The sequence below is a fragment of the Ordospora colligata genome (assembly GCF_000803265.1).
Source record: "Ordospora colligata OC4 chromosome Unknown contig_05, whole genome shotgun sequence".
Taxonomy (NCBI): Eukaryota; Fungi; Microsporidia; family Ordosporidae; genus Ordospora; species Ordospora colligata.
Window position 1 is genome coordinate 1 of NW_014575403.1, and position 27,444 is coordinate 27,444.

The following is a 27,444-nucleotide window of genomic DNA, read 5'->3' on the forward strand; positions in this document are numbered from 1 at the left end:
ATTCCCTTTCCAATATCCTTGTTGTAAAGAAAGTTGCTAGGCTTCAGGTCCCTGTGTATAATGTTGTTGCTGTGTACATGTTCTATTGCTATCAATAGATTGTACATGTACTTCTTGATGTCCATTATGCTTGCACTTGAGATGAACTCTCTGAAATCGATCGACTCGAAGTATGGTGACACAGCAACAACCTGATCTTCCTGTCTGAAGCATCCTAGCAATCCCATGCAGTTTTTCTTTCCACCGAGTGTCTTCAAGAACGTCAACTCCTCAAGAATACGTGCTGGAGAGCTTGTCTTTGTTATTGCCTTGATTGCAACATGTCTGCCTGACTCAGTGTCTAATGCCTTGTACACAACACTGAACGAGCCCTCCCCGACCTTTTCAATTGGCGTGTATTTCTGTGCAATGAACATGATGTGCTTGATATCAGTAGCAGGGATCTGTTCGTATGTCATGCACCCTTTGCTGATTTTTGATTTAATCTTATACATTTATGCATATCACCTGGTGAATGAATGAGTGTATAAGAGGTGAATGAATGAACGAATATGGTGTAGTAATGAATTAAGTGGATGGATTAGAATAACATCATGTGATGAATGAATACGAGGTGAATATATCAAGTGGAATAGTAATGAGTGAATTGGAATAATATCATACCATAATATGTGATGAATAAATATGAAGTGAAATACTAACACGCGATAAATGAATGAATATGAAGTAAAGTGAAGTAAATGTATAAAGTAAAATAATATCATGTGATAAACCAGTACATTGCTGCATATATTGATTTGTTTGTAATACACTTTCACATTACATTAATCTAATTCATTACATACTCATTGTTTAGCACATACCTATCAATGCCACTTTTTATCTTTACACATCCATACATAAATAATACAAAACTGCCCTTTCAATGCATGCAGGCACTTTGCCAGATGGCACATTCATAAGGTACAAACAAATCGAAAGGAAGCTCATGATGCTTGAAATCAGAGAGGCATATGTGCGCAAAGAAATAGAAACACTTAAGAGAGAAGAGAGTCACAGTAAGGATGAACTCAACAGAGTGAAGAGTGTGCCACTAATCATGGGGCAGTTTCTGGAGCCAATTGATGCAAACACAGCAATAGTTGGCTCTACAGCAGGAAGCAACTTTGTTGTGAAGATTTTGTCAACTGTCGATAGGGAATTGCTAAAGCCAAACACAACGGTTGCGTTACACAGGCATTCTAGTGCAATTGTAGATGTACTTCCTCCAGAGGTGGATAGCACGATTCCTGTGCTTGGAGATGAGGAAAAACCTGATGTGACATATGCAGATGTGGGAGGACTTGATGTGCAGAAGCAGGAGATCAGAGAGACAGTGGAACTTCCATTATTGCAGTTTGATCTCTACAGACAGATAGGAATAGATCCACCGCAAGGTGTATTGCTGTACGGGCCGCCAGGTACAGGAAAGACAATGCTTGTGAAAGCGGTTGCGAATCATACAAAAGCAACGTTTATCAGGGTGAATGGGTCTGAGTTTGTACAGAAATACCTTGGGGAGGGACCTAGGATGGTCAGAGATGTATTCAGACTTGCAAGGGAAAGAGCGCCATCAATAGTTTTTATTGATGAGGTTGATTCGATTGCAACAAAGAGGTTTGATGCATCGACATCTGCAGATCGGGAGGTGCAAAGAGTACTGATTGAGCTACTGAACCAGATGGACGGGTTTGATCAGTCAACGAATGTGAAGGTGATAATGGCAACGAACAGGGCAGACACGATTGATCCAGCACTTCTAAGACCTGGACGACTTGACAGGAAGATAGAGTTTCCATATCCGGATAGAAGACAGAAAAGGCTTGTACTGAATGCAATTACATCGAAGATGAGTATTGGGGATGATGTTGATATTGAGAGTCTTGTGCATCGACCTGAGAGGATCAGCTGTGCAGACATAAACTCTGTGTGCCAGGAGGCAGGGATGCTTGCGGTACGTGGAAGCAGATATGTGGTGATGCAGAAGGACTTTGAGGAAGCATACTCGAAGGTTGTGGAGAGAGGAGAAGGACAACCTGCATTCTACAATTAATGTGTTTATGCTTGTAAGACAGTACAAGCTTTGAATTGTTGCATATACAATGTGTAATAAGAATGTTGTGGATATCACTTGTGGATGCTTTTGCTAAACAGTCTAAGGCATGCATATAAATAAAAGAATTTATTGTGTTTTTAAATATGCAGAAAGCACAAATACTGAGTTGAAAAGAATAAATTTTATTCTTGTGATTCCAAAGATTCAATTGCTTCGCAAGTTTGCAATGGCTGTTCAATGTCAACTGTAGCATCTGCCTTAGAGGAATTTGGGCGTCTTTTGAAGAACGATGATGTGTAATTTCTGAATGCTTTAAACTTCTCAGAAATGAAACTTATTATTTTGGATTTGGTTCTTTTGCAGGATATAATTTGTTTTGAATTAATTTCTTCGATTTCATCTTGAGTATGAATCTGATCTACTTTATTCTCGTCATTTTCTACAATTTTATTATCCTTGACAACTTGCTCATCTTCTTGACATACCTGTAGCGTTGAATCTTTCTGGACAGGATTACATATAAACAACGAATCATCAACTGTGCCTTCGCATTCTTTCTCAATTACTACTTGACTTGCTATTGTCTTATAGCAAAGTAATAAAATGATAAACACTTTCATATTTAATAAGTTTTGCATGGTCTCCATTTTAAGATTTATTTTATAATGACAGATTTGGTATTACTATATTCGTCCACATTATAATCTGTGTCAAATATTCATCGAGTGATATAAAAAGACTGTTATTAATCCATGCTTTTGCTTTTCAAGTTCTGTATCTTCTTGAGTCTGAAGAAATCTTCACGATCCTGCTCATCAAGCTCGGAGTTTATGTAACTTATTGTACTTTCCAATCTTGGCACGATGCTGAACTCCAATGCATTAACCCGTCGGTTTGTGCTCATCAATACATAATCCAGGATTTTAAACGAATTCTTTAGCGCACATAAGTCAACCAGCATTTCAAGTACTTCTATGAAACTTGCTCTGCATTCGTTCAACGACTGACCACTTCTGTCAAGAAATAAAATCGGATTGATATTTTCCTTCTGAAGGTCAAACAAGGGAAGACTCACTCCAGAAACCTGCTCAACTTTAGTCACTACAGAAAGGCTTTGCTTCTGGCATTCATGTATGAACATTTTGAGGTTGGCTCCCAGAAACTCTGCTTCTGTAAGCTTGAAAAACGCATCTCTGATCTTCTGATTTATTTGTGATTCCTTTTCTCTATATTCCTCCTCTATTGCCTTATACCTTGTTTTCAATGCATCACTTTTTCTTTTAAGCAGAGAATATCCTCGTTCTGCACTCTTGTGCTTGATTTCCATCGTTCTTAAGTTCATCCTTGTTGGAAATACTGCAATTCTTTGGCTCATTGTTTGTGGTGGGCATGCCTCTTACATCAAATACACAGTAGAACATATGTTTAGAAATGTATTTAATCTGATACACAACAAGATGTGTCATTGTTCATCACGTTATAGTAACTATTTACCGATAACTATGTCTCCACTAAATACGCGGTCCATGTCGTATATAACTCGTTCATCCCTAATGCTTGGCTGAATAAATCTCGGAACTCGGTCATCGTCTGTCCCATCAAGCATTTCTAACATAAAGCAATCAACTCTATCAAGGAATTCTTTAAATTCTTCTATAGATTTATCAATCTTCTTGATTTCATCCTCATGCTTGTTGTTGAAATGATTAAATATGAATGTCTCTTCTTTAAATCCTTTCCCACAATATTCGCATTTGTAGTGATTTTCTTCTACCATGGTTATCATCTTATTAATTTCTTCTTCCTTTGTAGTTATCTTGATATCTCCAAGTCCTTGGTATTCTAAAAGAAACTCTCTTCGTCGAATTGAAGCTTCTGTAGACTTGTGATTTCTACATCCCATCATCATCTCAAGAGGATCGTCATATTGGTGTGCACATGTGTAGCAATAAAGAAAAACATCTTTGAGTGCATTGCAGAAAAAGACAGCTGCATTTTCATGTATAGTGTTTCCTTGAGTTTGAATGTTTGTTGTATATCTTTTGAGAATTTCTTCCTCATCAACTTTGAAAATCTTGCATAATGAGCTGAACATTGATTTAGCAGAGCCATAATCGGTATCTTTGCATGAAATAACAGGTTCTTCAACATCGGAAACATCAAATATTTCAAACCGAATATTCGGATGTGCTTCCAAAGCAGACTTCATAAGTTCTATTGATCCATGAATATCAGATCCCTTCTTCAGTATAATATAGCACATCCTTGATAATCTGTTCTGGCATGTTTGTTGCTGAATCCAAAGTCTTTCGATGCTCAAGCATTTCGAAGGCAATGAATGCAGAATTGTACCTGGAAGATCTTCGTCCATACCTTTAACTATTATGCACACATCAGGCTTTGTAAAAGTGTGTATATTGAATATAGATTTTTTTCTTTCGTCATAGAAAGAATCTAAGTATCTGTAGACAAACCATTCCTTTGTAATATTTATATCGAAGACTTCTGGAACGCGTCTTCTGTAGTAATTTGCTCGATAATCATCGTATGACTGTGTTGGCAAAAGAGTAGCAAGTTCCTTTCTTGTAACTAGTTTTGGCTGCTTCAATAAGAAAAATATGTCGACCTTGTCAACAAGCATGTCTTTTGGATTCATCTGTGAGGGATTCCATTGCGATTACAACTAAGTATTTATTGAAAATGTTATTTTTATATGTGTAGTGTAATTCAGTGATTCAGGTAGCTCATGGGTGATGCGGAGCAAAAGAGTACGCCTCTGGAGAGACTCGAACTCTCGACCTTTCGGTTAACAGCCGAACGCGTTAACCACTGCGCTACAGAGGCTCATCCAAAAAGTATCGGTCAAAATACCTAACACTTTCAATAATCTTTATTCATGATATTTTACTACACACTTCACATCATCTTATATTACATAGATAATCAATTAGTTGTTTTATGTATAACAGATTCTTATTCACATTATGAACTAATTTACTCATTCATACCATAGGATATTTATTCATTCACATTATGTGTTAGATAACACCATACACCTTATAAATAATCTTCCACTTGTACACATAATCTTTGTATACTTGTACATTAACAGAAACCAATTCACTTATTCCACTCTCAATCCATATCTTGCATACATCATACAACATCTACAAATACTCCCAATCCATATCTTATCTTACATTATGTTCATCTACAAAAATTATCACTCGCTATTGCCCCAATGGATACCCTTGAGAAAACCTCTAGAACTACCAGGCTAGTCCCAAAGATCGCATCAAACAGTCCGCATGACATCGTACTGTATGCAATATCAACAGAAAAAGCCGCACGATGTATGGAACAGTTCAACACGATGGTCTTCTACGTCAAGAAGACATCAACTAAACCAGAAATAAAACAGGCAATCGCTGAACTGTACTCTGCAAAAATCAAAAAGGTCAACACACTCATAAACAAGCATGGCAAGAAAGCATACGTCAGGTTTGCAGAGGATGGTGTTGCACTCCAGATAGCATCAAACATTGGCATAATCTGAATAAAATTATTTCGCTTTCAATATAAATCTTTTTTATCTTATTGAAGCTTACCAAGCTCAACTATTTAAACAACACATGTAAGTAAAAACACTAAAAATTTATATGTCACTTCTAAACAGGAACGTACATAATAAAGTTATGACATAAGACTATTCACAATATCATCAGAACTTATCTTTGCCAAATCTGCATTCGATTGCCCCATTCCTAAAAATAAAACAGGTGCATTCGAAGTAAAGGTCATATCCAGTATCTGCCCAATCTTATCATCCACCGTATCAACCTTGGTAAGCAGGATACTGTTGATTTCCATGGACTCGTCTGCATCATGAACAGCTCTGTTGAACTCCTTCACATGATCAAGACTATCAGATCCAACCAATGCCTCACCTACATAAATAACATGGTTGGGTTTGTTAATTCTCATAAGCTTTGTCAATGAAGCCATTAGATTCTTCTTGTTATGCATTCTGCCAGCTGTATCAATCAGTATAACATCATAACCTTCATGCTGAGCTTCTTGTACCGCACATCTTGCAACAGACGCATCATCCTTACCATACCCTTTTTCATAAAATCCTACTGAATGTCCTCCCATTCTAAATCTCTCCACATGTGTTTTTAACTGTTCAATTGCACCTGCTCTGAATGTATCACAGGCTGCAATATAAACCTTTAATCCATTCTGCAATAGCCAATAACATATCTTCGCAAGCGATGTGCTTTTCCCAACTCCATTCACTCCAACAAAGCATATAGAAAACACACCCTTGTGACTTTTTATTCCACTTAGCATCCTGTCATGATCTACAGATGGAATCAACTTGCCTAAAACCTCTGCAAGTTTATTCTTGAATGTTTCTTCAGAAACATACTCTAAACCATCCTCGTTCAGCTCAAGCATTACACTTTCAACTAATGTATTTGTAATTTGGTAGCTCACATTCTTTCCTATTAAATGCGTTCTCATCTTATCTTTCAACTCATCCACCTTTATTTGGTTCTTGAATAATCCAAAAGCCTTCCTGATTGCTGTCTTCTTAAAACTGTCAACAAAGGATCCCACAACACTCGATGTTTCGGAATAGTTAAGTTCATCTTCTTTCTCTACATCCTCACACTTTCCTTCTCTATCAATCTTCTTTTGATATTTAAGATTCAGTGCGCTTGGCTTCTCATTATTAATTCCAAGATATGCTTTGATCTTTTCTTCAAGACTAGCTTCCTTAGAAACACTCAGATACACTGTTGGTCCTTTTATCTCATACTCCATCAGTTGGTCTTTGACTTTTCTCAATCCACCAAGTTTTGAAATGTCCAGCGAAATTATCATCTGGTTCAAGTTATCAGGTCTGTTTCCTTCTTCATGTACAAGCAGGCCCTTCTTGCTAAACACACAAAAGTATCCCATTCAAGGGCTTGAGCTGCACAGGTTTATGTTAAAACTTTCAACAAATACATATACTTGATGAATGAATCCATAGCATTTACTCGCAATTATCTTTCTCAACCATCAATATGAATCCATTGGACTCAAAGAATCCATGCTCTACCACTCCACAAATATTTTTACATGAATCTATAAATTCCTTATCATACTCAACATCAACAATACAGTTTCCAAGTTCAGTCATGACAGGTCCTATCTTTCGGCTATCCTCTCTTAAAATATATCCCAATCCTCTTTTACTAATGATAGAAAGAATCCTCGGGAGAGACATCGGAATAACCTCAATCGGAACAAAACATCCATCAAATGTCTGTCTATATTTATACGACTGGGCTATTATCACCGTTTGTTTAGATGCTGAGCAAATGATCTTTTCTTTAGTTAATGCGCCACCAAGTCCCTTTATCAAATTTGCATTGCTATCAAAGTAATCTGTGCCATCTATGTACAGATCAATCTGCTCATGCACCAATGCCGTAGAAATTGTGAGTCCATTCTTGCTTAACTGCAATGTCGTGGAAATACTAGAAGGAACATAAACTGCTGTGTTAGGCAGTATATTTATATACTTTGATATTGTTGTGCCAGTCCCAATGCCTATTACCTTCTTGCCTTGGATAAACTTGAGAATCTTTGTATCCATACTATTCTCCATATCACCCATGCATCTCAGGCAACAAATAGCTAAAAAGGAGAAAACCTCCAATTACATTGCACCAAGAATACATCATATACATTAACATCTATGCTTTTTATAGGCAAATATATACAAAGACTAGTCAATAGATTAAATCCTCTACATTACATCACAAACACACGTTTATTTACTTAACAAACCTTTTTATCCTGCGAATGACATCATCTCCTTCAGTAATCATACTAGAAACATCCACGCTGCTACGCTCCTTCATCTCAATCACTCTGTCAACCCTATCTATTCGGCTCCACAATCTTTCTTCAACTATGAATTCCCCCAAATCGTTCTCAACATATTCTACGCCCAATCCAAAAGTCTCTGCCATCCTTTCAATATGCATCGATCGATAGCTTTCAAGTACCTGCTCATATACCCTTAACTTCATCTCGCGGCAAAACATGTTCACATACTTTCCAACAAACACATCATCGCTTATAACTGTGCAGAATGTACACAACTCCTTCATGAAGTTCGAATAATGGCATTCATGCAGCGATCTGATAATTCTCATGCCTTCTTCCTCATTATTTCCAACAACATCTGCATTCTGTAGAATCCGTTTTAAAAGATCAGGGCGTTCAAAAGTTAATGCTCCGCAGAAAATCACGTATCTTACTGCACGCCAGTAATCCATAGCCTCACCAGCATCATAAGATGGCAACGAATCACTCAGCATCACTCCCGCCTCATCAAACTTTCCACGCATCAAGCAAAGCAATCCGTTGTACACTTTGAATCTGTTTCTTCTATCCCAATCACATCCCCTCTCACATGCATCCATCGCCTCTGCTGCACTCTCTTCAATTACTTTTTTACTTCCCATGATCACTCCCATCCGAATCCTACACAAAAACACATCCATTCGGAGCGACAATGACACATCATCTCGCATTATCTTTGTAGTCCATTCAACCCCTTTCTTCATATCCATCGTCTGGCAGTAGAATTCTGCAATTCTACGATCTATCTCCTTGATATGGCTTTCATTCTCTACATCCTTTTGCCTTTCACTCTCAATCTCTGCAATCCTTGCTTCCTTCATCTGTTTCAAAGATTCTAGGCACTGTTTGCTTGGATTTACAATTCCCTTTTCTGCAAGATGTACATAAAGATCATACATGCACTTGTCTGTCATTTCCTTCTCGAGTAGTTCACGTGCCCCTTCCTTGCCGATCTTTGTCTTATGTATCAGGTCATGTATAAACAACCTTGGCTCTCTGAAATCAAAGTCCATGGGTATTGTGTATACCTTTGTTTTATGCTCCACACAGTAACACATGTTAGTAGTTAACAATATATAAGCCTTAAATAATATGCGATTCATAATTACTCATTCTGACAAAACAGAATGCTTTTGTCCGGGATCGAACCGGAGACCTCATCCGTGTGAAGGATGCGTGATAACCACTACACTACAAAAGCCCATTTAAAATGGGCTTCATCACCATCAACAAAAATGACACGAATGCTCTTCTAATATATCTTTGTGTTATCACTTCTATTGCATTAATGTTTTACATTGTCTTATTCCATTGCTTTCATTTCATTTTTTCTTTATTATCTTTCACATTTATTTATTTATTGTATCCAGTTCACTTCACTTCACTTATCTTTACTCGCATCACCTCTATTGTATTCAGCTCACTTATCTTCAAATACATTACACTATCATCATCTCTTCAATTACACTATCATTTATTCACCATACAATCAAATCCATTCGTCATCCATCAATATCAAACCCAGCCCATCCCTGCATGGATCAGGACCTAAGAGAATACAAACACAATTTAGAAAGTCTACACTCCGCTAAACACAAAATCCAATCGTTTCTTTCACTTGAGTACGATCTTACATGCTTAGAATCTCAGGAATCTCTTCAATATATCCTTGAAGTGCTTTCTAACGCCTGCATTCATGAACATACAGAACCATCTTCTCTTCTCACAATGGATGCAGAAATGATAATAAACACATACAGATCAATCGATCTGGAAAACAAGAAAAAACTCATCATACTCATAGAAGAAGCACAGGTACACTTCAAAAAATCAAGAGCATCCATGAACACTCTGCAATTTAATTTCAAAAATCTACATAACCTTCTTCAAGAAGATCTTTTCTTCAAGTTCATGGCAGAAGTTGAAACGATCTCCTCATTAATCAAGAATATGCCATCCGATATAAAAAAATACGGAGTAAAAAAATACGGATATCCACTGCTTCTACAACATTCGCTCGTGTCTCTTGCAACACTCACCAACCAGGAAAAAATGCTTAGAAAGATATGTTGCAAAGTCGCACTTGCTGTAAAATTCGATATATGCAAAAGTAATTTTGAGATAGATCTGTACAAGCAGATGCAGGAGATCCTGGATAATCTTGAACATGCTCCTCAGAAGAATGAATCTCCTCTACTAATCCCTTTGGCAAGAAAGATCACAAAAAGAGGCGGATTAAAAACTAGGCAAAGGCGGCAGGGAAGAATCCAGCATAAGAAAAATAAAATTACAAACATCAATGACACAGGCCATCCAAGTAGTGATATAGATTGATTTTCAATCCCATCATGCAAGGCATACTAGAATTCATAAAAAATCATGCAAAGGGCGTCACAGAACAAGAGATCACACAAAACTTCCCACTACTTTCAAAGACTGAGATCGCTAAAGAACTTAACGCATGCCTCAAACATCAACAAATAAGCTTGTTCAGAGAAAATGGCATTTTGTATTACAAGTCTCTAGGAATAAGCGGCGATGACTACGAGCTGATGATATACAACCTTGTGAGTCAAAATGGAGGTGAAGGTGTGTGGCTCAAGACAATAAAGGACAAAACAAACATGCCGCACACTCTGATTGGAAAAGTTCTCCGAAGCATGGAAGCAAAGAGAATCATTAAATCAGTCAAGTGTTTGAAGAACAACAGGAAAATGTATGTTTTATACGACGAGACGCCATCAGAGGAAATAACAGGAGGCACATGGTTCCATGACAACGACGTCGACTTCGAATGTGTATCCAAGATCCTTGAAATAGTTCTGCTGTACCTCGAAAAAAACACTACATCTGAGGATGGACAGACATTACCAGAGTATGAAGCAAATCCAACGATAGATGATATTCTGGAATACATAAAGAAATTGAATATCTTGTCAATTCCCTTGAAGCATGGAGACCTAGAAGTGATTGCAGACATTCTTGTATTTGATGGAAAAGCAGAAAAGCTATACTCTGAGGCAATCAATAGATATCGAGTGATCAAATAAACCAATTTATAAGCATATTATATCACAACGCTTTCTTATTCTAAATACTTACTTTGCCTTGAAAATCATACTCCTCAAAGCTAAGCCAAACAGTTACTCTGATATTTCTGGAAGTTTTATGAAATTTTTACTTATATTTCATAGGCACAGATATGGGGGTTGATGAATGCCAGGCTTAATGAAGAGAATGGCTACTTTATGAACATAGTGTGCCATGAACGGCCTATCATAGACATCAGGTTCAATCACGATGCAGACCTTATCTACACGGCAGGTAAGGATTCAGTTTGCACTCTTCTCCGCACGGATGGAGAGGTGCTTGGCGTATACAAAGAGCACAAAGGATCTATCTTTTCAATCGCTATGGACATTAAGAGCACATCACTGATGACAGGAAGCGCAGATCAAACAATCATACATTGGGATGTTGTTACAGGAAAAGTCAGGTGCCAGGCATCTGTAGATGTGGTTGTCAAGGCGCTTGACTTCTGCAATGATGGAAATGTGTGTTTTATGTGTAATGACGATATTATGGGAGTAAAGCCGCAGATATCATCGTTCGATCTAAGAGAAGGAGTTGCAAATAAAGTGTTTTCACCGTCATCTGTTCCAGTCAAGATCCTGCTCAACTCTTCAGAAAACACAATAGTGTATTCAGATACATCAGGATATGTCAGTGCAGTTGATCTTCGAAAGACTGAAGTAATCAAGAAATCAAAGATACACTCATCAAAAATAAACGGAATGCGGGCAAGCAGATGCAGGAGCTTCTTCATCACCGCATCGATGGATTCTCAATCGAAAATAGTCGACTTTACCGATCTATCCGTCCAGAAAATATTTGCATGTGAAGAGCCTGTAAACTGTGCAGTTGTTTTCAATACAAACGATAAGGCCATCTGTGTTGGTGGAATCAATGCAAGAGATGTCACAATAACAAAAGGAAAGTCCTCATTCGACACAAACTTCTTTGATGTGGTTACTTGCGAAAAAATAGGGTCATATAGCACACACTTTGGAACAATAAACTCCGTGGATGTTCATCCTGGTGGGACAATGTACTGCTCAGGAGGAGAAGAGGGAACTATTTCCATATTGGCATTTGGCCAAGACTTCTTCAAGGCAAACTTTACTTGCTTCGATTAAATATCATATGTCATTTAATGTATTCATGATCATTAGGCCCATTTCTTATCGTGATACTTCCATCCGGGTGCCTGATTTCTTTCAATCCTGATGGAAAAGTTTTTTCAATCTGTCCATTTGCAAACTCATAGGTTACAACCTTAGTTTTTGCATCGTAAAGATATCTGTACTGGTTACTCTTCACAACATAAGTTGATCCATCTTTCAAGTAGTACCTTATCTTGTTCTGAAGCTGATCCTTATGTACCACTCTCTTAGCATCTAGTATCCTTTTATACTCCTCATTAAGTCGCCTGAGCTTATGTATTTCCTCCTTCAACACATCCACCACAGAAACCCTTTCATCTCCGTTCATTCTTCTCATCAGTGCATCAATGGAATCTATCTTTTCCTTTATGTTTTCTTGCATAAAAATCATCTATGCAATCACAATGGGCATATTGTGCCTGTCTCTTTAGCTTTGTATCGTGAGTTCGTATTAAGCTAGACTTGGACATGGCATTCAAAAACATCAAGTATAAGTATCAATACCGCAATAATCAATAGTCGAATACACTGGTCATCAATTACTTTCAACTATATCCTCTACTAGTTCACGACTTCATCCACCCACATTTTCCAAACATTCATCTAGCAACATTCACAGACATTTTACAAATTCATAACCTTATACTTTATTCAATGTTTGCTTTCAATTATTCCATCAATCCTCAGAAGCTGTGAAACAGCCTCCACTGCAGACTTAATGCATTGGCTCTTAACTGCATACGGTTCAAGCACAATGCTTCTCGTATCAACAACCTCCCCACTTATTCCATCAATCCCATAAAACGATCCTTCCTTCTGCTTCTGCTCTAAAACAGTAATCGCCTCCATCGGATTAAACACGCCAGAATTCTCAAGCAGTATCGAAGGAATAACAGCAAGTGCAGACGCCATCCTTGAAAACACCTCGGTTTCTGCCTCATCCTTTCCAATGCTTTCTTTCAATGCCCTTGCCATCGCCATCTCCATAGCACCTCCTCCAGGACATAACTTTGGACTCACAAAAATATTTTTTGCAACTTTGACTGCATCCATAAAATTCCTCTCAAGCTCATTCAGGATATCCTTCGTAGGTCCTCGTATTATCACACTACATGCCTTTGGATTGGCACACTTACTAAACTTGCAGTAATACTCCTCCCCATGCTTCACATACTCAAAACTTCCACAAAGCGTTCCAACATGCTTTTCATCAAGATCTTCAGCTCTGTTAACTATCCTAGCCCCACACACTTTACTAAGCCTAGACATGTCAGTCTTCTTCATCCTTCTAAGTCCCGTAATGTTATTTTCAAACAGAATTGATAATGCAAGGTCGCTAACTCCCTTCTCACATACAACAATATCAGGGTTGACTGCAAGTATCTCACGGCACATTTCCCTTACCTGCTCTTCCTCCACTTCAAGTGCTTTTGTAAAAGCATCCTCCTTCGAAAACTCATAATTCGTCTGGCTTTCGCCCTTCTTATACTCAAGTGGAGACTCAATCATAACTATCCTGGGATTCTCAATCTTCCTGTGCATTTGAGGATGAATAATCTCCTTGTTGATCAGCACCCCATCTAAAACTTCAGACTCCAGGAAATTCCCCCCCAATATCTTCTCAACCTTCATGTTTGTCTTAAGGTCACATTTATTGTCTTCCTTAGAATACACCTTCTTCACTGTCTCAAGAGCAAGCTCTTCAATCGGGATCTTAAGAACACCACACACCTTTGTTGCTACGCTTCCACGTATTATCATCAGTCGTGTACTGTCATTCGATGTGTCCAATGAAAGTGATGCACTTTCAATTGTCTTTATGCATATTTCAAGTGCTTTGCTCAATGCTTTGCATATCTTTATTGGATGAATATTCTTGTCCAGCACATTTCTCATTTCCCCAAGAATCTCAGCTGCAAGGATAACAACAGACGTTGTACCGTCCCCAACCTCATCATCCTGTGTCTTAGCCAGTTCTATCAACGACCTTGCAGACGGGTGTGCAACATCAAGCTCCCTTAATATCGCATTTCCGTCATTCGTTAGTTCAATAGAATTGATCTTTGTAAGCACCATTTTCTGCATGGCTCTTGGCCCAAGGCATGTTCTGATCACAGAAGAAATTGTCTTTGCTGCAATTGCACTTTCATTCTGAATCTGTGCTGGCTTATCAGGCACAAGAATATAAAGCTTCCGAGGCATCTGCTTTTGCATTTTTGGGGTTTATCTCCACACCTGTTAAAAAATTATTCCTGCTGTGCATTAACACACAAGAATGTTCTGTACAAATTACTTTGCCCATGCACCAATACACCCAAGAGCCATTTTACAAGCGATCTTTGTACTTGTCATATATTTTTACAAACACCAGATCCCTATACAATGCATCCCGAGTTCACTAAAGAGCATAGTTGGGCCGTGGTATCTTCATTCTTTGAACAAAATGGACTTGTAAGACAGCAGCAGGATTCGTTCGATCAGTTCGTCAAAACAAAGATGCAGGAGGTTATAGACGAAAGTCCTGCCATAATAATCCAGTCTGCGCCTACAGCAGGGAGTGAGATGCAGAAGAAAATAATGGTGAAGTTTGGACAGGTGTATGTGTCCAAGCCACCAGTTTATACAGAGTCTGATGGACGGACGATTACAGTGTTTCCAAATGAAGCAAGGACAAGAGACTTGACATATGCATCGCCACTTTTTATTGACGTAGTTAAGGAGAATGTGTCTGAAATGGGTGTAGTTGATAAGCACAAGTATTCGAGAGTTCCATTTGGATCGTTGCCCGTGATGCTGAGGTCATCATATTGTGTTTCCCATGGGCTGCATGACAAGGACCTTATTGATATTGGAGAGTGCCCGTATGAGCAAGGAGGATATTTCATAGTAAATGGGTCTGAAAAGGTGATTGTTGCACAGGAAAGAATGGCGAGCAATACAGTGTATGTGTTCAAGAAGGCACAGCCTGCAACATATACACATTATGCGGAGATAAGATCTGTGCCTGAAAAGAGCTCGAGGAATCCAAGCACACTGTCTATGAAGCTGTGTAAGTCACCTGGGGTTATAAGGATATCCCTGCCTCTTGTGAAACAAGACATTCCACTGCTTATTCTGTACAGGGCTCTTGGGTTTTTGTCAGACAAAGAGATTCTTGATCATATTTTGTATGAGGATGATGAGGAGATGTTTGGAATGCTCAAGGAAAGTGTTGAAGAAGCAGTTGTTATACAGGACCAGAACATGGCGCTTGATTACATTGGGAAAAGATACGCACCGATAGGCACACCTAAGGAAAAGAGGATTCGACTGACAAAGGAGCTGCTTGCGAAGGAGCTGCTCCCACACATTGGGATGCAGGAGTTCTGTGAGACTAAGAAAGCATATTTTATTGGGTACGTTGTTCAAAGGCTTCTGCTTGTGGCATTGGGAAGAAGAGCGTGTGATGACAGGGACCATTATGGGAAGAAGAGAATTGACTTGAACGGGCCTCTCCTTGCATCTCTTTTCAGGATGCTGTTTAAGAAGGTATGTGTTGATACAGCAAGGCATATGCAGAAATGCATTGAAAATGGAAGGGAATTTAATATTGCCCTTGGGCTGAAGGCGAGTATTATTACACAAGGATTTAGGTATGCACTTGCAACTGGAAATTGGGGAGACCAGGCAAAGGCGATGCAAACACGAGCAGGAGTGGCACAAGTACTGAACAGATACAACTTTGTTTCGACAATAAGTCACCTGAGAAGAGTGAATACTCCGATTGAGAAAGAAGGAAAGCTGGCAGCACCAAGGCAATTACATAACACTCACTGGGGAGTGGTTTGCCCTTCTGAGACGCCTGAAGGACAGGCATGCGGACTTGTTAAGAATCTGTCATTGATGGTTTACATTTCAGTTGGTGTATCTGCAGGGCCTCTTATTGAGTTTTTACAAGAGTGCGGAGTTGAGTCATTAGAAGAAGTGTCAAGCTTTCAGTTTAGTGGAGCGACCAAGGTATTTGTGAATGGAATGTGGGTTGGAATTCACTCGAATCCAACACAACTGGTTAGTTCATTGAAGTTACTCAGAAGAAGCCTCGGAATGGACAAAGAAGTAAGCATTATCCGAGACATTAAAGAGAAGGAGATCCGAATTCAATCAGATGCAGGAAGGCCATGCAGACCACTGATGGTGGTTAAAGACAACAAGCTTATGATAACACCGGAAATCATCAAAAAGGTGGAACGAGGGATAATGAAATGGGATAACCTTGTTAGTGAAGGGTTGATTGAGTTTTTGGATGTTGAGGAGGAAGAAATGTGCATGATAGCAATGAATGCTGATGCACTGCAGAGAGAGTTGTCGGGAGCCTCTGAAGTGACTGTTTCATACACACACTGTGAGATTCATCCAGCATTGATTTTGGGAATCTGTGCATCTACAATTCCATTCCCAGATCACAACCAGAGTCCTCGTAATACTTATCAGAGTGCAATGGGAAAGCAGGCAATGGGCATTTATGCAACAAACTTTCTTCTAAGGATGGACACATTGAGCAATATTCTGTTCTATCCTCAGAGGCCATTGGTTACCACACGAAGCATGGACTATCTTCGGTTCAAGGAGCTGCCATCTGGACAGAATGCCATGGTTGCGATTGCATGCTACTCTGGATATAATCAAGAAGATAGTGTGATCATGAATCAAAGTGCGATTGACAGAGGGCTGTTCAGAAGTTTTTTCTACAGAACATATACCGACCAAGAGGCGATGTCGAGGCCTGGTATCAATGAAGAGTTTTGTAAACCTATGCGAGGTGCAGTGCTGAGGATGAAGAACTTGAATTACAACAAGCTTGATGATGATGGAATCATCAGCCCTGGGATGAGGGTTACTGGAGATGACGTGCTGATTGGTAAGATTACGCCAATTCTTGATCCTGAGCGAAGCACTAAGGAGGCACCTGTTTATGTGTATAAAGACAGTAGCACTGCTATGAGAAGAACAGAGACAGGAATAGTGGATACGGTGATTGTTACAAATAAAGAAGGATACAAGCTTTCAAAAGTGAAAATCAGGTCTGGAAGAATTCCACAGATGGGAGACAAATTTGCATCCAGACACGCACAGAAAGGGACAGTTGGGATCACGCTGAGGCAAGAAGACATGCCGTTTACTGCAGATGGGATTGTTCCGGACATAATAATAAATCCTCATGCGATTCCAAGTAGAATGACCATAGGGCATCTGATTGAATGTCTTCTTGGAAAGGTTAGTGCATTGGATGGAACGGAGGGAGATGCTACGCCATTTAGTGGGCTTACAGTGAATGAGATATCTGCACGTTTGAAGATGTATGGTTATCAGCAGAGGGGATTGGAAGTGATGTACAATGGAATGACAGGCCGGAAGCTTAGGGCGCAGATATTCTTTGGGCCTACATATTATCAGAGGCTTAAGCATATGGTTGATGATAAGATTCATGCAAGAGCACGAGGGCCTCTTCAAATTCTTACTAGGCAGCCTGTTGAGGGTCGATCAAGGGATGGAGGACTGCGTTTTGGAGAAATGGAAAGAGATTGCATAATCTCACATGGAGCATCTGCATTTTTGAAGGAAAGGCTTATGGATGTTAGTGATGCATATTCGTGCTATGTGTGTGATGTGTGTGGGCTTCTTGCAATGGGAGGAAACAAAACGAATGAATGCAAAGGTTGCAACAATACAACGGATATAAGCATGGTTGAGATTCCGTATGCATTCAAGCTTCTTCTTCAAGAGCTTATGGCAATGAACATTGCGCCTAGGATCAACTTTGACAAATAAATAGTTTACTATGAAATATGCTGAATGTAGATTTGTGAATAAGAATAAAAATGTTAGTAAAAGTATAGGATGGATGATGAATAGCTAATGTAGTTTTTGGTGTATATTTCTTGACTATTTACATACAAAACATCATGTCTAACATGCATCATCCTTATCAATATGAAACTGGTTATGCCTTTGAAACCTGAATACGAAAATAAAACCTATGTATAAAAGTGAGTGTGAAGCCAAATGCAATGGAAGATTATGGATCAAGGCTAAAACCTACGGACAGAACGCTTCCAATAGCGAATATATCAAAGATAATGAAGAAACCCATTCCTAGAGATGCAAAGGTTGCTAAAGATGCAAAGGAAATAATGCAGAAGTCTGCCAGTGAGTTTATAGCAATAATAACATGCAGGGCCAAGGAGATATGTGAGTCTGAGGCAAGAAAGACGATTACTGGAGAAGACCTGATAAGGGCGATGGATGAGCTGGACATGCCCTATTATGCAGAGCTTTCTCGAAAGTATTATGTGCAATACCGTGAGCTTGCAAAGAGCGAAAGAGTTAGAAAGTATTCGCCTAGAGAGTTTGGATATGGCCAGATGTGATTCTTGTGTAACTGGATGTTCAAATAGATGGATTAAATTTATGCGTGTGTGATTGTGTGATAAGGATGTGGAAGCCCTTAATAATTGTTGAAGGATGAAGGAAATCGACTCTGCAGTATCTGTGGTGCCTTTGTGCACAGGATCATCGAAATTATCTTATGATGGCACAACGGTGTTTTGTGTAGTACATGGCCCTCTGGATGGTACTCAAAGGAACAGCGATCCTTCAAAAGCAGCACTCGATGTTAGATGGAAAGACCCTGTGGTTATCAATGGAAGAATATATGACAAGTACTTCTCTAGTGTTGTGACGAATATTTTGTCGAAGTATATTATTCTTGAATTGGATGGTGGGAAAACAATCCAAATAGTATTGAATGTAGCAGGAAGTATAAGGAACACGTTGTTTTGTGCTGTGAATGCTGCTTTATTGGCATTGGTAGACTCTGGCATTCCTTTGAGAACGATGTTTTATGCAAGTAGTTCATTTGGCTATGAAGAGGAGGTTTTTGTATTTGATGCCGATGGAAAGATGTCATTTGGACACTCATTTGGACCAATAGAGGATTCCTGCATCAATACTGCTGCCGAATTTCTTCAATATGTCAAAGATGTCCAGGCATTTGCATTGAAACCAAAGCTTTTGTTGATTGATTAAAGATCTCCATGGATTGCAACGCATGTGAACCATGGTATTTATTGCCTCGGGAGTTCATACAATAAACAAGATTTAGCATCATGTTTTATTTATCTTTCATTGGATTCAATATTGCTAATATATGTGTGCTTTTGAATGCTTTCAATAAGAATTTCTAATACTTTTGCCAATATATTTGAAATTTGGAATGGCTTAAGCGTAAGATACAATGCCGTTTCATTTATGCTTCTATTCTGGCACCCAACCATCAATAGCACAGATTTCCGAAGAACCGATAATTCCTGCTTGAAATGTCCACTGAAATACAATCTTGACACTTCAGGTATGAGATCAATGGCGATGCTTACATCCACTTTCCCAGCTGCCACTTGCTTCATTCTTGGCACGTCGCTTTCGTAAAAAAGCTGCATTGGCACTTTTACTTCATGCTCTTTTGCATTCATTTCTATCAATGAAAGAGACAGAGTTGGTGTAAAATGCCTAAAACTACTAGACAGCAGCCTAATGAATCTGTGCACAAACATTCTATTGTATGATCTAATGCATGAATTCTCAAATACATCCAGTGATCGAATGAATATAGAAGAATGTTCTCCTGTTTCGTGAGTAATCGCTTGCTTTATGCAAATAGGCAAAAATCCATTTCTTGACCAAAATCTATGCAAGCCTTCTGTAATCCCAAAGGATGCACCGATCCAGTCTACATATGGGAATATGACTTCGTCCATCCCATGTAATAGAATCTTTCCTTCTACATTATTCCGAATCCTCATCACTGGCTGATTATTTGGATCATCTAAACCACTCCTTGTATCTTTATTCAGTTTATCCAGTACACTATTAGAAATAGATTCAATCAACAGCTTCAATGCCATAGTTCCATATCCCATTCGTGCATATTCAGGGTGCACTGCCATCCTGACAATTCTAATCCCATATCTCTCCAGAAACGATGTGTCAAGGTACTCCTCAGAGACAACCCATGGTATAAGATTACCTTCTCTAAGATGGCCTGTTCGTTTACATTTGCCCTCAAATGCAATCTGAATCGAACACATTACGCCTGGAAGCTCCTTTCCACCATCCTTCATCGGCGTCAAAAGTGTAAATACTTCATGCCGTGGTGAATCAGCAAGAATCTGAAGATCGTTCGGACTATTTTTGTAATGCGAGGAAACAAACAGAGAAAATGTATTGTTCAGAAATTTTTCAGTAGATGCCTTACCAGAAAGCAATGCATCTCTATCAACATGGAAAAGATTGCATTCAGATGGCGCAGGACATCCTTCAATCTTTGGCGCAGATACATCAAGTAACAGAGCCTTATACAGCCAACGTTCCACTGGATCACAGGCACCGTATCTTATTGATTCTTTCATTGATATTTCTTTATATATGAATGTGCTTGAATCCATGCTGCTTTTTCTGAGGAATTCAGTTAGCTTGATAGAAAATGCCTTTCCTGTTCCTTCGTACCCGCTGATTGTTGTTGCCATCACAACAAGATTAGGATTCACAAGCTTCATCAGAGATGTCAGTGGAATGGCTGCTGCTTCATCAATCACCATCATCTCCGGGTACTTCTTGAGATCATCTAATGGATTGAAATACTCCACAATCTGTTTTTTTGTCTTTGTTATCTGTATTTTGTGGACAAGCCTTTGATTTCCTCGGAACTGATAGATTATCTTGAAGTCCACATATTTTGTATATCCAAGTGCTTCAAGCCCAGACACTGTGAATTCAAACACAGTCTTAGCATTCTCTACTACTGGGGATGCGACTAATATATGCATGACTCCGGTGTGTATTGCATGTGCTATTGAGATCCCAAGTGCTGCAGACTTTCCACGTCCCCTGGATGCAGTGATTGAAACGATTCTTCGGTCGTTATAGCTCTCAAGAGCATCAAAGATGGTTTTGATTACTTCTAGCTGATCATTTGTTTTACTGAGTCTTTTCAAAGCATGGCGTTCATCCACACATGCTACATCGACTGAACGTTCACCAGAATTATCATTATGCATTGCCTTGAGATCAACATTACTTATATCCAATACATTCAGTCGCTCATCAACAAACAACACAAAGTTCGAACTCATCAACAGTTTGAACAGTCTCCGGTTGTATCTTGGCTTGAATTCTTCAGCACTGCCAATCTCGAGATGAACATCAGTCCTACGAGAGACAAGAGCTTCTATTGAGGTGGCGCTATCAAGCAATAAAACGATTGCTCCTCCTCCTCTTACTGTCTCCATGCTTGTTGCTATTAGATTTGGAGACAAAGCTTCAAAGTCTTGCAAAATTAGCATGTCCACCGTTCTACCAAGAATTCTTTCACTTTCTTTATATTCAATAAAGTCTATCTCGTTTGATCTTATGAATGAAAACACATCGTCATTACACTCATCTGTGGCGTAGTTACTTTTTTGCTTCTTCATTATTTCTGCCTCCTTGTTCATTTTCTTCACCACATCGTTTTTGTGACACCACACTATTGCGCCAACTGTTCCAAACGAATTGTCCTGCAATGCCTTGTGTATCTGTCCCAGCTTGTCTTTTCCTCCTTCCCCCATCACTGCTACAAACGATCTGTGGTTTCTTCTGCTGTTCATCTCAAAAAAGCTTTGAATCGTCCCATCATGCACAGATGTCATTTGATAAAGGATGCTATTCAATGCATTTTATTTCATCATGGGGGTAAATTATCGATTGTGTCTCTGGGCTTCACATTTATTTGGCTATTCATCGGTATTTCTGTAAAACTTCTTCGATTGTTCTAGGAAAGTTTGCAGGATTGCTGAAATCAAATCCTGGCAGAAGTTTAAATCCCAGAGGCTCTTCAGGTATGTGGAGTTCACTCAAGCAAATACCAGGTGGAAGAATGAATTCGGTATTCGATCTACCACCAGTAGTGACCTTTACATTTTTTAGGATGGTGTTTATTTCGGCAGTCACTTTATCTTGCTCAAAGATTTCCATGTAGTATGCTTTTCGCATTAGGCTATGTCTTGCACCCTGGAAATGCATCTTCCTGCTTTTTGGCTTGTCGTTTGGAAGAGATTTGTTACAGAACTCACAGAAATATTTTGCCATATGAGGGCAGCGCAACCTTCAATGAATTGATTTATCAAGTAATCATTTGATATGGTATATGAAGTGATTATGCTATATGGCGTATGAATTGACACATGATTATAAGTGATACCATGAGGCTGACGTATGGGGAGATTCATGAAATAATCATAAGTTAATGCATAGCAACTAACAATTGCATATAAACCAAACATGTAGAACAATCACACATGTGAATATATTTGAATAAATACATTTCAGCAAGATAGTGCAATTTGAATAAATATATGTCCAGAAACAGAGTGCAATTTGATTCACTTTGTGAGACTTCGTAGCAAAGTGGTTAACGCGGTAGATTGCTAATCTATTTCCCTCTGGGAGCGCGAGTTCGAATCTCGCCGAAGTCGTTTTTGCTCAACACGTCAAATGCTCTGTTGTTTAAGCTGCGCTGCATATTACTAATACCTTGATATTGCACCATAATTAAAGTGTTTATCACATCCCCGATGGATGACATTACCCGTCCTGTCCGAAAGAGTAATGCCATAAAGGCATCTTCGTCTCATTTAAAAGGTAGGAGAAACAGTAGAACGTACGGGCTAAAGAACTTGGCAATAATTATTACATTTCTAAGTGTTGGAAGGTTCATAATAGACAACAACAAGGAATTTGGGTTTCTGATGTCTCTTCCGCTGCAGACGCTTTCCCTCTCAGAATGCATCTGCTTTATCATCACCATTGCAATCTCATTAACACGATCATTCATTGGATTTTATATCGAAACAACCAATCAGAAGCCAGTTTACTACATCTACATCAACATTATTATCATGGAGACTATAATTGCATATGTAAATCTAAAACATATAAAGCATATATACTCATCCGGATGGTCAATGATATTCGATATTGTTTGCATGGCCAAACTGATATCTTTTCATCTTGTAAATAGAGAATCGAAACGAAAGTCTGGCGCAAATCATGTACCACCTACACTAGAGCACTTTTCGTACTTCCTGGCAGTTCCTACTCTTTGCTTTGAGTTTGAATTCCCACTCAGAACTAGGAGAGACATCAGAAAAATCATGTGGAGATTTGCCCAACTAGCGCTTGGATTTCTTCTTTTTGTATTTGTAATGGACCAGTATGCAATTCCAAGCATATATAGAATAGCAGGATTCAGTGATCTAACAACAGTGGTTGAGAACATAATCAACTTTTCAATAAGCACAATCATACTGTTTCTCGTGTTTTTTTACACAGTTTTCTACTGCCTTCTTGAAGCAATTGCAGAAATAACATTGTTCTATGACACATGCTTCTATCAAGAGTGGTGGAATGCATCGTCAGCAAAGGAGTTCTGGGCATTGTGGAATAGACCCGTGTACATATGGCTCAAGAAGCATGTTTACTCAGCAATGATCGGCAAAGGCGTGTCCAGAGACAAGGCTGCAATTATGGTGTTTGTGGTTTCAGGTCTTGTGCATGAATATGTCATCTCAATATCGATAAAGAAATTTACTGGATGGTTCTTCATAACCATGCTTATCCAGATTCCTCTCATACACATAACCGAGTCGTTCAAGAGACGATTTCCATCCTTGGCAAACTTTTTTTTCTGGGGCACGTTTTGCGTGATAGGCCAGCCTTCTGTAATGCTGTTGTACTACAGGTCGCTATACATAAAAAAACACTGCATGTAACTTGTCACTGCGATTAATAAGACATGCGTTATGCTAAAAATACAATAATCCATCTATATGATGCACAGTGATATGGTTATGCAAGTAGAGCTTTGAAATTGATTAAACCAATAAAAATAAATGAGTGCTTTGGGGTAAAGAATGGCTTTAAGAAAAAGAACATTTCTGCATGATGCAATAGACATGATATCAATGGGGAGCCATACACTCGAAAGCGATGATTTTACAAGATGCTTCCAGCCAATATCTGGGATCGAGATGGATTCAAGTGGGATATTCTATACATTTTCGTTTCTGATAAGGTATTTTGTTTTATTTCCAGTCAGACTTACATTCTTTACAACATGCATGGCTATATTCTGCTTGATGGTGATGAGATACACAATCACAGGAAACAACAAGCATCTGGATAGTGCATTCATGTTTATAAACAAATCGCTGATGATGTCAACAAATGCCAAGATCAAGCATATTGGGGAAAAGGTTAGGTTGAATGAGCCTCATGTTTATGTGGCAAATCACACATCCTTTTTTGACTTTATGCTTCTCAGTAGTTATAAATTTCCTCATGCATGTGTCTCTGAAAATCATGGAGGTCTGTTTTCATTTTTGTTTAAGCTTATTCTAACACGTAACGGCTCGATTGCTTTCAAACGAAGTGAAAGAGTAGATAGAAGACTGGTTGTTGAGAAGTTGAAGTTACATGTGCAGAACACGCAACAGGCACCGATGCTGATCTTTCCAGAAGGGACGTGTGTTAACAATAAATTTTCAGTGCTTTTCCAGAAAGGGGCTTTTGAGCTTGGAGTGGCGATCTGTCCTGTTGCAATAAAGTTCAAAAGGGGCCTTTTTGATCCGTATTGGAATAGAAGAGTCAATGGTTTTGCAACACACATGTTCTATCTTATGACAAGGTGGCGAGTGGAGGCTGAGGTAAGATGGATGCAGCCTGTAAGGATCATGAAGGGAGAGAATCCAACACAGTTTTCACACAGGGTCAAAATGCTTATTTCCAAAAGTGCTGGACTGAAAAACACACTGTGGAATGGATTGCTCAAGAGCAGACCGGCAATAAAAGATAGAGAGATGCTGGGTGAGGCGTATCTGATAACATATGAGAAAATGGCATCCAAGGGATTCTGCAAGAACGAGCAAAAGACAGATAAGAATAAATTTTATCTTTGTGACGAGAATATCGACAATACATCAACAAGGAACCATTTATACTTTGAAGCAGCCATTCCATACAAAAAGTTCCAGAATGAGGTGCTTAAAGAGTATTTGAGGCTCAAGGAGCTTCCACAGACCGAGCTGAAGTTTCTATTGACAAACCACAAGAGCGTTAGCGATTCACTGGAGGATACCAATGCAAGAATGTTTTGCAACTGTCAAAGCAAAATGTAAGGCAGTAGTCCGACATATAAATGAATATACTTTAGTATAAAATACATAGCAGTGTTTCTTCTATCGCTCTTGAGCTTTTATATCTGCTCATTTATGTTAGATTTATAGTATTGATTTATCATATATGAAGCACAAATTATTCATAGATGTCTATTGAAAGTGTTTATGCCAATACCAATAAACATATTTACTAATAGGTTGGCTTTATATTCTAATAAAATAGATGTTACATATCGGAATGCCATTCATCATGCTTGAATTGCTTATGTTCTGCATATACACTTATTTTTGATTCTCATTCATGAAGGTCTTGATTGCCTTGCGTTGTGCCACTCCAAGCTTACATTGTGCAATCTTATCTGCAAATCTAAGAGAGCATATTGTCTCGTTGAAATGTTCCATTTCAGGTGAAATAGTAACAAACATTACAGTTCTAGAATTTCCTGACAAGAAGCTCTGCAACAGATACGTAAGCTTTGAATTCCTAAATGGAATGTGGCTGTCTTTCCTTAGAATTGAATTGAAAACATCTCCTAATGCAGATAGACTTTTGTTGATGTTTTGTGTTTCTTTAAGTCTGGCGCCTTCAGCTTTCGATGAATTCAATCGCTCAGAGCCTGCAAGATCAATAAAGATCATAGAACCTTCTCGTTTTTCATTTATAAGTGTATTCTCCATCTTCACATTCAAAATATAGACTGTATGGCTCCTGCTCGATCGAATATTGCATTCGGTACTGCCCACTTTTCTTCTCTTGCTTGCATCCACTAATACTTTCAAAGCGCTTGATATCTTGCCGACATTCATAATTGTGCAATTCACTAAATTTGTGTCTCCACCATCATGAACTATCGATATCTTCTTTGTCTCGCTTGAAAATAAATCAATTATCTCCTCATTGTATATTTCAACATAGCTACATGTATTTAAGCATTGCCATCCTTCTTTGCGCATCATTGCAATCGAATTATCAATTTCTATCATTGCTCTATGCACTAATCCATGTTCTTCTTCATCCCCTTCCATTGTGTATGTCTTTCCGCTTCCTGTCTGTCCATAGGCAAACACACATATCTTGTATCCATCAAGCACAGACTGAACCATCATTGCAATTTCATCATATACATTTCTCTGTGTTGCGTCCGGCCCAAAAATCTTGTCAAATTCAAATTTATGCTTCTTTTCATGCGCGAATATTTCAAGACATCTGTCTGTCATCTCAATCCTTGAACCAGTACTACTTCCAGTGCTTGGCTTGATCCTACAGAGCACTCTTGTTGATCCCTTCAGATTGATTATTTCGTTTCTTAGCCTTGATACAATTTTTGCTTGTTCTAGACATTCATTCTCAAGTATCTCTGCTTTCTTGATTTTATTGTTATACTCTTCAATAATCTGGTTCATCTCACAATCTTTTTTTTTCAATTCATCGTTTATTGCCTCCAATCTATAAATCTTATCTTTTAGAGATTGTATCTCTCTGATCATATCCTCATGTGCTTCTAAATAATGCTCTGGATTTAGCAATCCATCCTCGGATGCATTCTGAATGCGGCATGTCTTGCGATTTCGTTCTCTAGTGTTCGTATTGATCTCAATCTCTCTGTTATTAGTGGATTCTATGCATCCATTGTGTTCACAGCATCCAGGTGCACATATTTCGAGTAATACCGAGTCCTTTCTTGGCCTTTGCGTCATCTTTTCGTCGATGTTCTCTTTGAGATCGCTAAATATTGCCTTGAGTTCACTTATTCTGTGTGGAATGCTGGAGCCTGCCATTTAAAAGGGTCTGTGCATTTGGCGTTAATGCGATTGAGTCCAATGTTTTGATAAGGCAGTGCACATCATATGCATGAATTACAATGCTAGACTTGGATGCAGATTATATGAGTAGTTCAATGCGTTTCGATGCAAGAGATTTTTGAATCAGATAGCGTATGTATAATATTGACTT

General features: G+C 38.7%; 22 protein-coding genes and 3 non-coding genes across 25 annotated transcripts; 11 read left to right on the forward strand and 14 right to left on the reverse strand.

Moving 5' to 3' along the window:
* Positions 1–458, reverse strand: M896_050010 (putative cyclin-dependent protein kinase; the record flags this gene model as incomplete). Its single annotated transcript, XM_014708154.1, has 1 exon — positions 1–458. A coding segment is annotated over one exon (458 nt), but the record flags the coding sequence as incomplete, so codon positions are not given.
* Positions 459–925: 467 nt separating this feature from the next.
* On the forward strand, positions 926–2,092 carry M896_050020 (regulatory subunit of ATP-dependent 26S proteasome; the record flags this gene model as incomplete). The annotated part of the gene is made up of 1 exon (XM_014708155.1): positions 926–2,092. One exon carries the CDS (start codon positions 926–928, stop codon positions 2,090–2,092), a length of 1,167 nt encoding a protein of 388 aa, XP_014563641.1.
* Positions 2,093–2,277: 185 nt separating this feature from the next.
* M896_050030 (uncharacterized protein) lies at positions 2,278–2,742 on the reverse strand (the record flags this gene model as incomplete). The annotated part of the gene is made up of 1 exon (XM_014708156.1): positions 2,278–2,742. The coding sequence occupies one exon, from the start codon at positions 2,740–2,742 to the stop codon at positions 2,278–2,280; it is 465 nt and encodes a 154-aa protein (XP_014563642.1).
* A 98-nt stretch (positions 2,743–2,840) lies between these two features.
* M896_050040 (subunit D of vacuolar-type H+-ATPase) lies at positions 2,841–3,470 on the reverse strand (the record flags this gene model as incomplete). Its single annotated transcript, XM_014708157.1, has 1 exon — positions 2,841–3,470. The coding sequence occupies one exon, from the start codon at positions 3,468–3,470 to the stop codon at positions 2,841–2,843; it is 630 nt and encodes a 209-aa protein (XP_014563643.1).
* Positions 3,471–3,581: 111 nt separating this feature from the next.
* M896_050050 (uncharacterized protein) lies at positions 3,582–4,751 on the reverse strand (the record flags this gene model as incomplete). The annotated part of the gene is made up of 1 exon (XM_014708158.1): positions 3,582–4,751. The coding sequence occupies one exon, from the start codon at positions 4,749–4,751 to the stop codon at positions 3,582–3,584; it is 1,170 nt and encodes a 389-aa protein (XP_014563644.1).
* Positions 4,752–4,866: 115 nt separating this feature from the next.
* Positions 4,867–4,939, reverse strand: M896_050060. Its single transcript has one exon. It is a non-coding gene; the product is annotated as a tRNA-Asn (tRNA).
* Positions 4,940–5,336: 397 nt separating this feature from the next.
* Positions 5,337–5,651, forward strand: M896_050070 (ribosomal protein L23a; the record flags this gene model as incomplete). Its single annotated transcript, XM_014708159.1, has 1 exon — positions 5,337–5,651. One exon carries the CDS (start codon positions 5,337–5,339, stop codon positions 5,649–5,651), a length of 315 nt encoding a protein of 104 aa, XP_014563645.1.
* Positions 5,652–5,788: 137 nt separating this feature from the next.
* M896_050080 (signal recognition particle GTPase) lies at positions 5,789–7,063 on the reverse strand (the record flags this gene model as incomplete). Its single annotated transcript, XM_014708160.1, has 1 exon — positions 5,789–7,063. The coding sequence occupies one exon, from the start codon at positions 7,061–7,063 to the stop codon at positions 5,789–5,791; it is 1,275 nt and encodes a 424-aa protein (XP_014563646.1).
* Positions 7,064–7,139: 76 nt separating this feature from the next.
* Positions 7,140–7,745, reverse strand: M896_050090 (ribose 5-phosphate isomerase; the record flags this gene model as incomplete). Its single annotated transcript, XM_014708161.1, has 1 exon — positions 7,140–7,745. The coding sequence occupies one exon, from the start codon at positions 7,743–7,745 to the stop codon at positions 7,140–7,142; it is 606 nt and encodes a 201-aa protein (XP_014563647.1).
* Positions 7,746–7,926: 181 nt separating this feature from the next.
* On the reverse strand, positions 7,927–9,033 carry M896_050100 (subunit Rpn7 of 26S proteasome regulatory complex; the record flags this gene model as incomplete). Its single annotated transcript, XM_014708162.1, has 1 exon — positions 7,927–9,033. The coding sequence occupies one exon, from the start codon at positions 9,031–9,033 to the stop codon at positions 7,927–7,929; it is 1,107 nt and encodes a 368-aa protein (XP_014563648.1).
* A 115-nt stretch (positions 9,034–9,148) lies between these two features.
* Positions 9,149–9,221, reverse strand: M896_050110. Its single transcript has one exon. It is a non-coding gene; the product is annotated as a tRNA-Val (tRNA).
* Positions 9,222–9,556: 335 nt separating this feature from the next.
* On the forward strand, positions 9,557–10,354 carry M896_050120 (uncharacterized protein; the record flags this gene model as incomplete). The annotated part of the gene is made up of 1 exon (XM_014708163.1): positions 9,557–10,354. The coding sequence occupies one exon, from the start codon at positions 9,557–9,559 to the stop codon at positions 10,352–10,354; it is 798 nt and encodes a 265-aa protein (XP_014563649.1).
* Positions 10,355–10,368: 14 nt separating this feature from the next.
* M896_050130 (subunit C34 of DNA-directed RNA polymerase III) lies at positions 10,369–11,070 on the forward strand (the record flags this gene model as incomplete). The annotated part of the gene is made up of 1 exon (XM_014708164.1): positions 10,369–11,070. One exon carries the CDS (start codon positions 10,369–10,371, stop codon positions 11,068–11,070), a length of 702 nt encoding a protein of 233 aa, XP_014563650.1.
* A 162-nt stretch (positions 11,071–11,232) lies between these two features.
* M896_050140 (uncharacterized protein) lies at positions 11,233–12,216 on the forward strand (the record flags this gene model as incomplete). Its single annotated transcript, XM_014708165.1, has 1 exon — positions 11,233–12,216. One exon carries the CDS (start codon positions 11,233–11,235, stop codon positions 12,214–12,216), a length of 984 nt encoding a protein of 327 aa, XP_014563651.1.
* Positions 12,217–12,226: 10 nt separating this feature from the next.
* On the reverse strand, positions 12,227–12,634 carry M896_050150 (uncharacterized protein; the record flags this gene model as incomplete). Its single annotated transcript, XM_014708166.1, has 1 exon — positions 12,227–12,634. One exon carries the CDS (start codon positions 12,632–12,634, stop codon positions 12,227–12,229), a length of 408 nt encoding a protein of 135 aa, XP_014563652.1.
* Positions 12,635–12,894: 260 nt separating this feature from the next.
* M896_050160 (subunit gamma of T-complex protein 1) lies at positions 12,895–14,457 on the reverse strand (the record flags this gene model as incomplete). The annotated part of the gene is made up of 1 exon (XM_014708167.1): positions 12,895–14,457. One exon carries the CDS (start codon positions 14,455–14,457, stop codon positions 12,895–12,897), a length of 1,563 nt encoding a protein of 520 aa, XP_014563653.1.
* A 168-nt stretch (positions 14,458–14,625) lies between these two features.
* Positions 14,626–18,051, forward strand: M896_050170 (subunit B of DNA-directed RNA polymerase; the record flags this gene model as incomplete). Its single annotated transcript, XM_014708168.1, has 1 exon — positions 14,626–18,051. One exon carries the CDS (start codon positions 14,626–14,628, stop codon positions 18,049–18,051), a length of 3,426 nt encoding a protein of 1,141 aa, XP_014563654.1.
* Positions 18,052–18,290: 239 nt separating this feature from the next.
* M896_050180 (histone H3/H4-like protein) lies at positions 18,291–18,650 on the forward strand (the record flags this gene model as incomplete). The annotated part of the gene is made up of 1 exon (XM_014708169.1): positions 18,291–18,650. One exon carries the CDS (start codon positions 18,291–18,293, stop codon positions 18,648–18,650), a length of 360 nt encoding a protein of 119 aa, XP_014563655.1.
* A 94-nt stretch (positions 18,651–18,744) lies between these two features.
* On the forward strand, positions 18,745–19,308 carry M896_050190 (RNase PH-like protein; the record flags this gene model as incomplete). The annotated part of the gene is made up of 1 exon (XM_014708170.1): positions 18,745–19,308. The coding sequence occupies one exon, from the start codon at positions 18,745–18,747 to the stop codon at positions 19,306–19,308; it is 564 nt and encodes a 187-aa protein (XP_014563656.1).
* An 89-nt stretch (positions 19,309–19,397) lies between these two features.
* Positions 19,398–21,965, reverse strand: M896_050200 (putative P-loop ATPase/acetyltransferase fusion protein; the record flags this gene model as incomplete). The annotated part of the gene is made up of 1 exon (XM_014708171.1): positions 19,398–21,965. The coding sequence occupies one exon, from the start codon at positions 21,963–21,965 to the stop codon at positions 19,398–19,400; it is 2,568 nt and encodes an 855-aa protein (XP_014563657.1).
* Positions 21,966–22,053: 88 nt separating this feature from the next.
* On the reverse strand, positions 22,054–22,404 carry M896_050210 (U1 snRNP-specific protein C; the record flags this gene model as incomplete). Its single annotated transcript, XM_014708172.1, has 1 exon — positions 22,054–22,404. The coding sequence occupies one exon, from the start codon at positions 22,402–22,404 to the stop codon at positions 22,054–22,056; it is 351 nt and encodes a 116-aa protein (XP_014563658.1).
* A 304-nt stretch (positions 22,405–22,708) lies between these two features.
* Positions 22,709–22,790, forward strand: M896_050220. Its single transcript has one exon. It is a non-coding gene; the product is annotated as a tRNA-Ser (tRNA).
* A 99-nt stretch (positions 22,791–22,889) lies between these two features.
* On the forward strand, positions 22,890–24,086 carry M896_050230 (acyl-CoA cholesterol acyltransferase; the record flags this gene model as incomplete). The annotated part of the gene is made up of 1 exon (XM_014708173.1): positions 22,890–24,086. One exon carries the CDS (start codon positions 22,890–22,892, stop codon positions 24,084–24,086), a length of 1,197 nt encoding a protein of 398 aa, XP_014563659.1.
* A 141-nt stretch (positions 24,087–24,227) lies between these two features.
* On the forward strand, positions 24,228–25,490 carry M896_050240 (1-acyl-SN-glycerol-3-phosphate acyltransferase; the record flags this gene model as incomplete). Its single annotated transcript, XM_014708174.1, has 1 exon — positions 24,228–25,490. The coding sequence occupies one exon, from the start codon at positions 24,228–24,230 to the stop codon at positions 25,488–25,490; it is 1,263 nt and encodes a 420-aa protein (XP_014563660.1).
* A 282-nt stretch (positions 25,491–25,772) lies between these two features.
* Positions 25,773–27,269, reverse strand: M896_050250 (kinesin-like protein; the record flags this gene model as incomplete). The annotated part of the gene is made up of 1 exon (XM_014708175.1): positions 25,773–27,269. One exon carries the CDS (start codon positions 27,267–27,269, stop codon positions 25,773–25,775), a length of 1,497 nt encoding a protein of 498 aa, XP_014563661.1.
* Between the last annotated feature and the right edge of the window lie 175 nt (positions 27,270–27,444).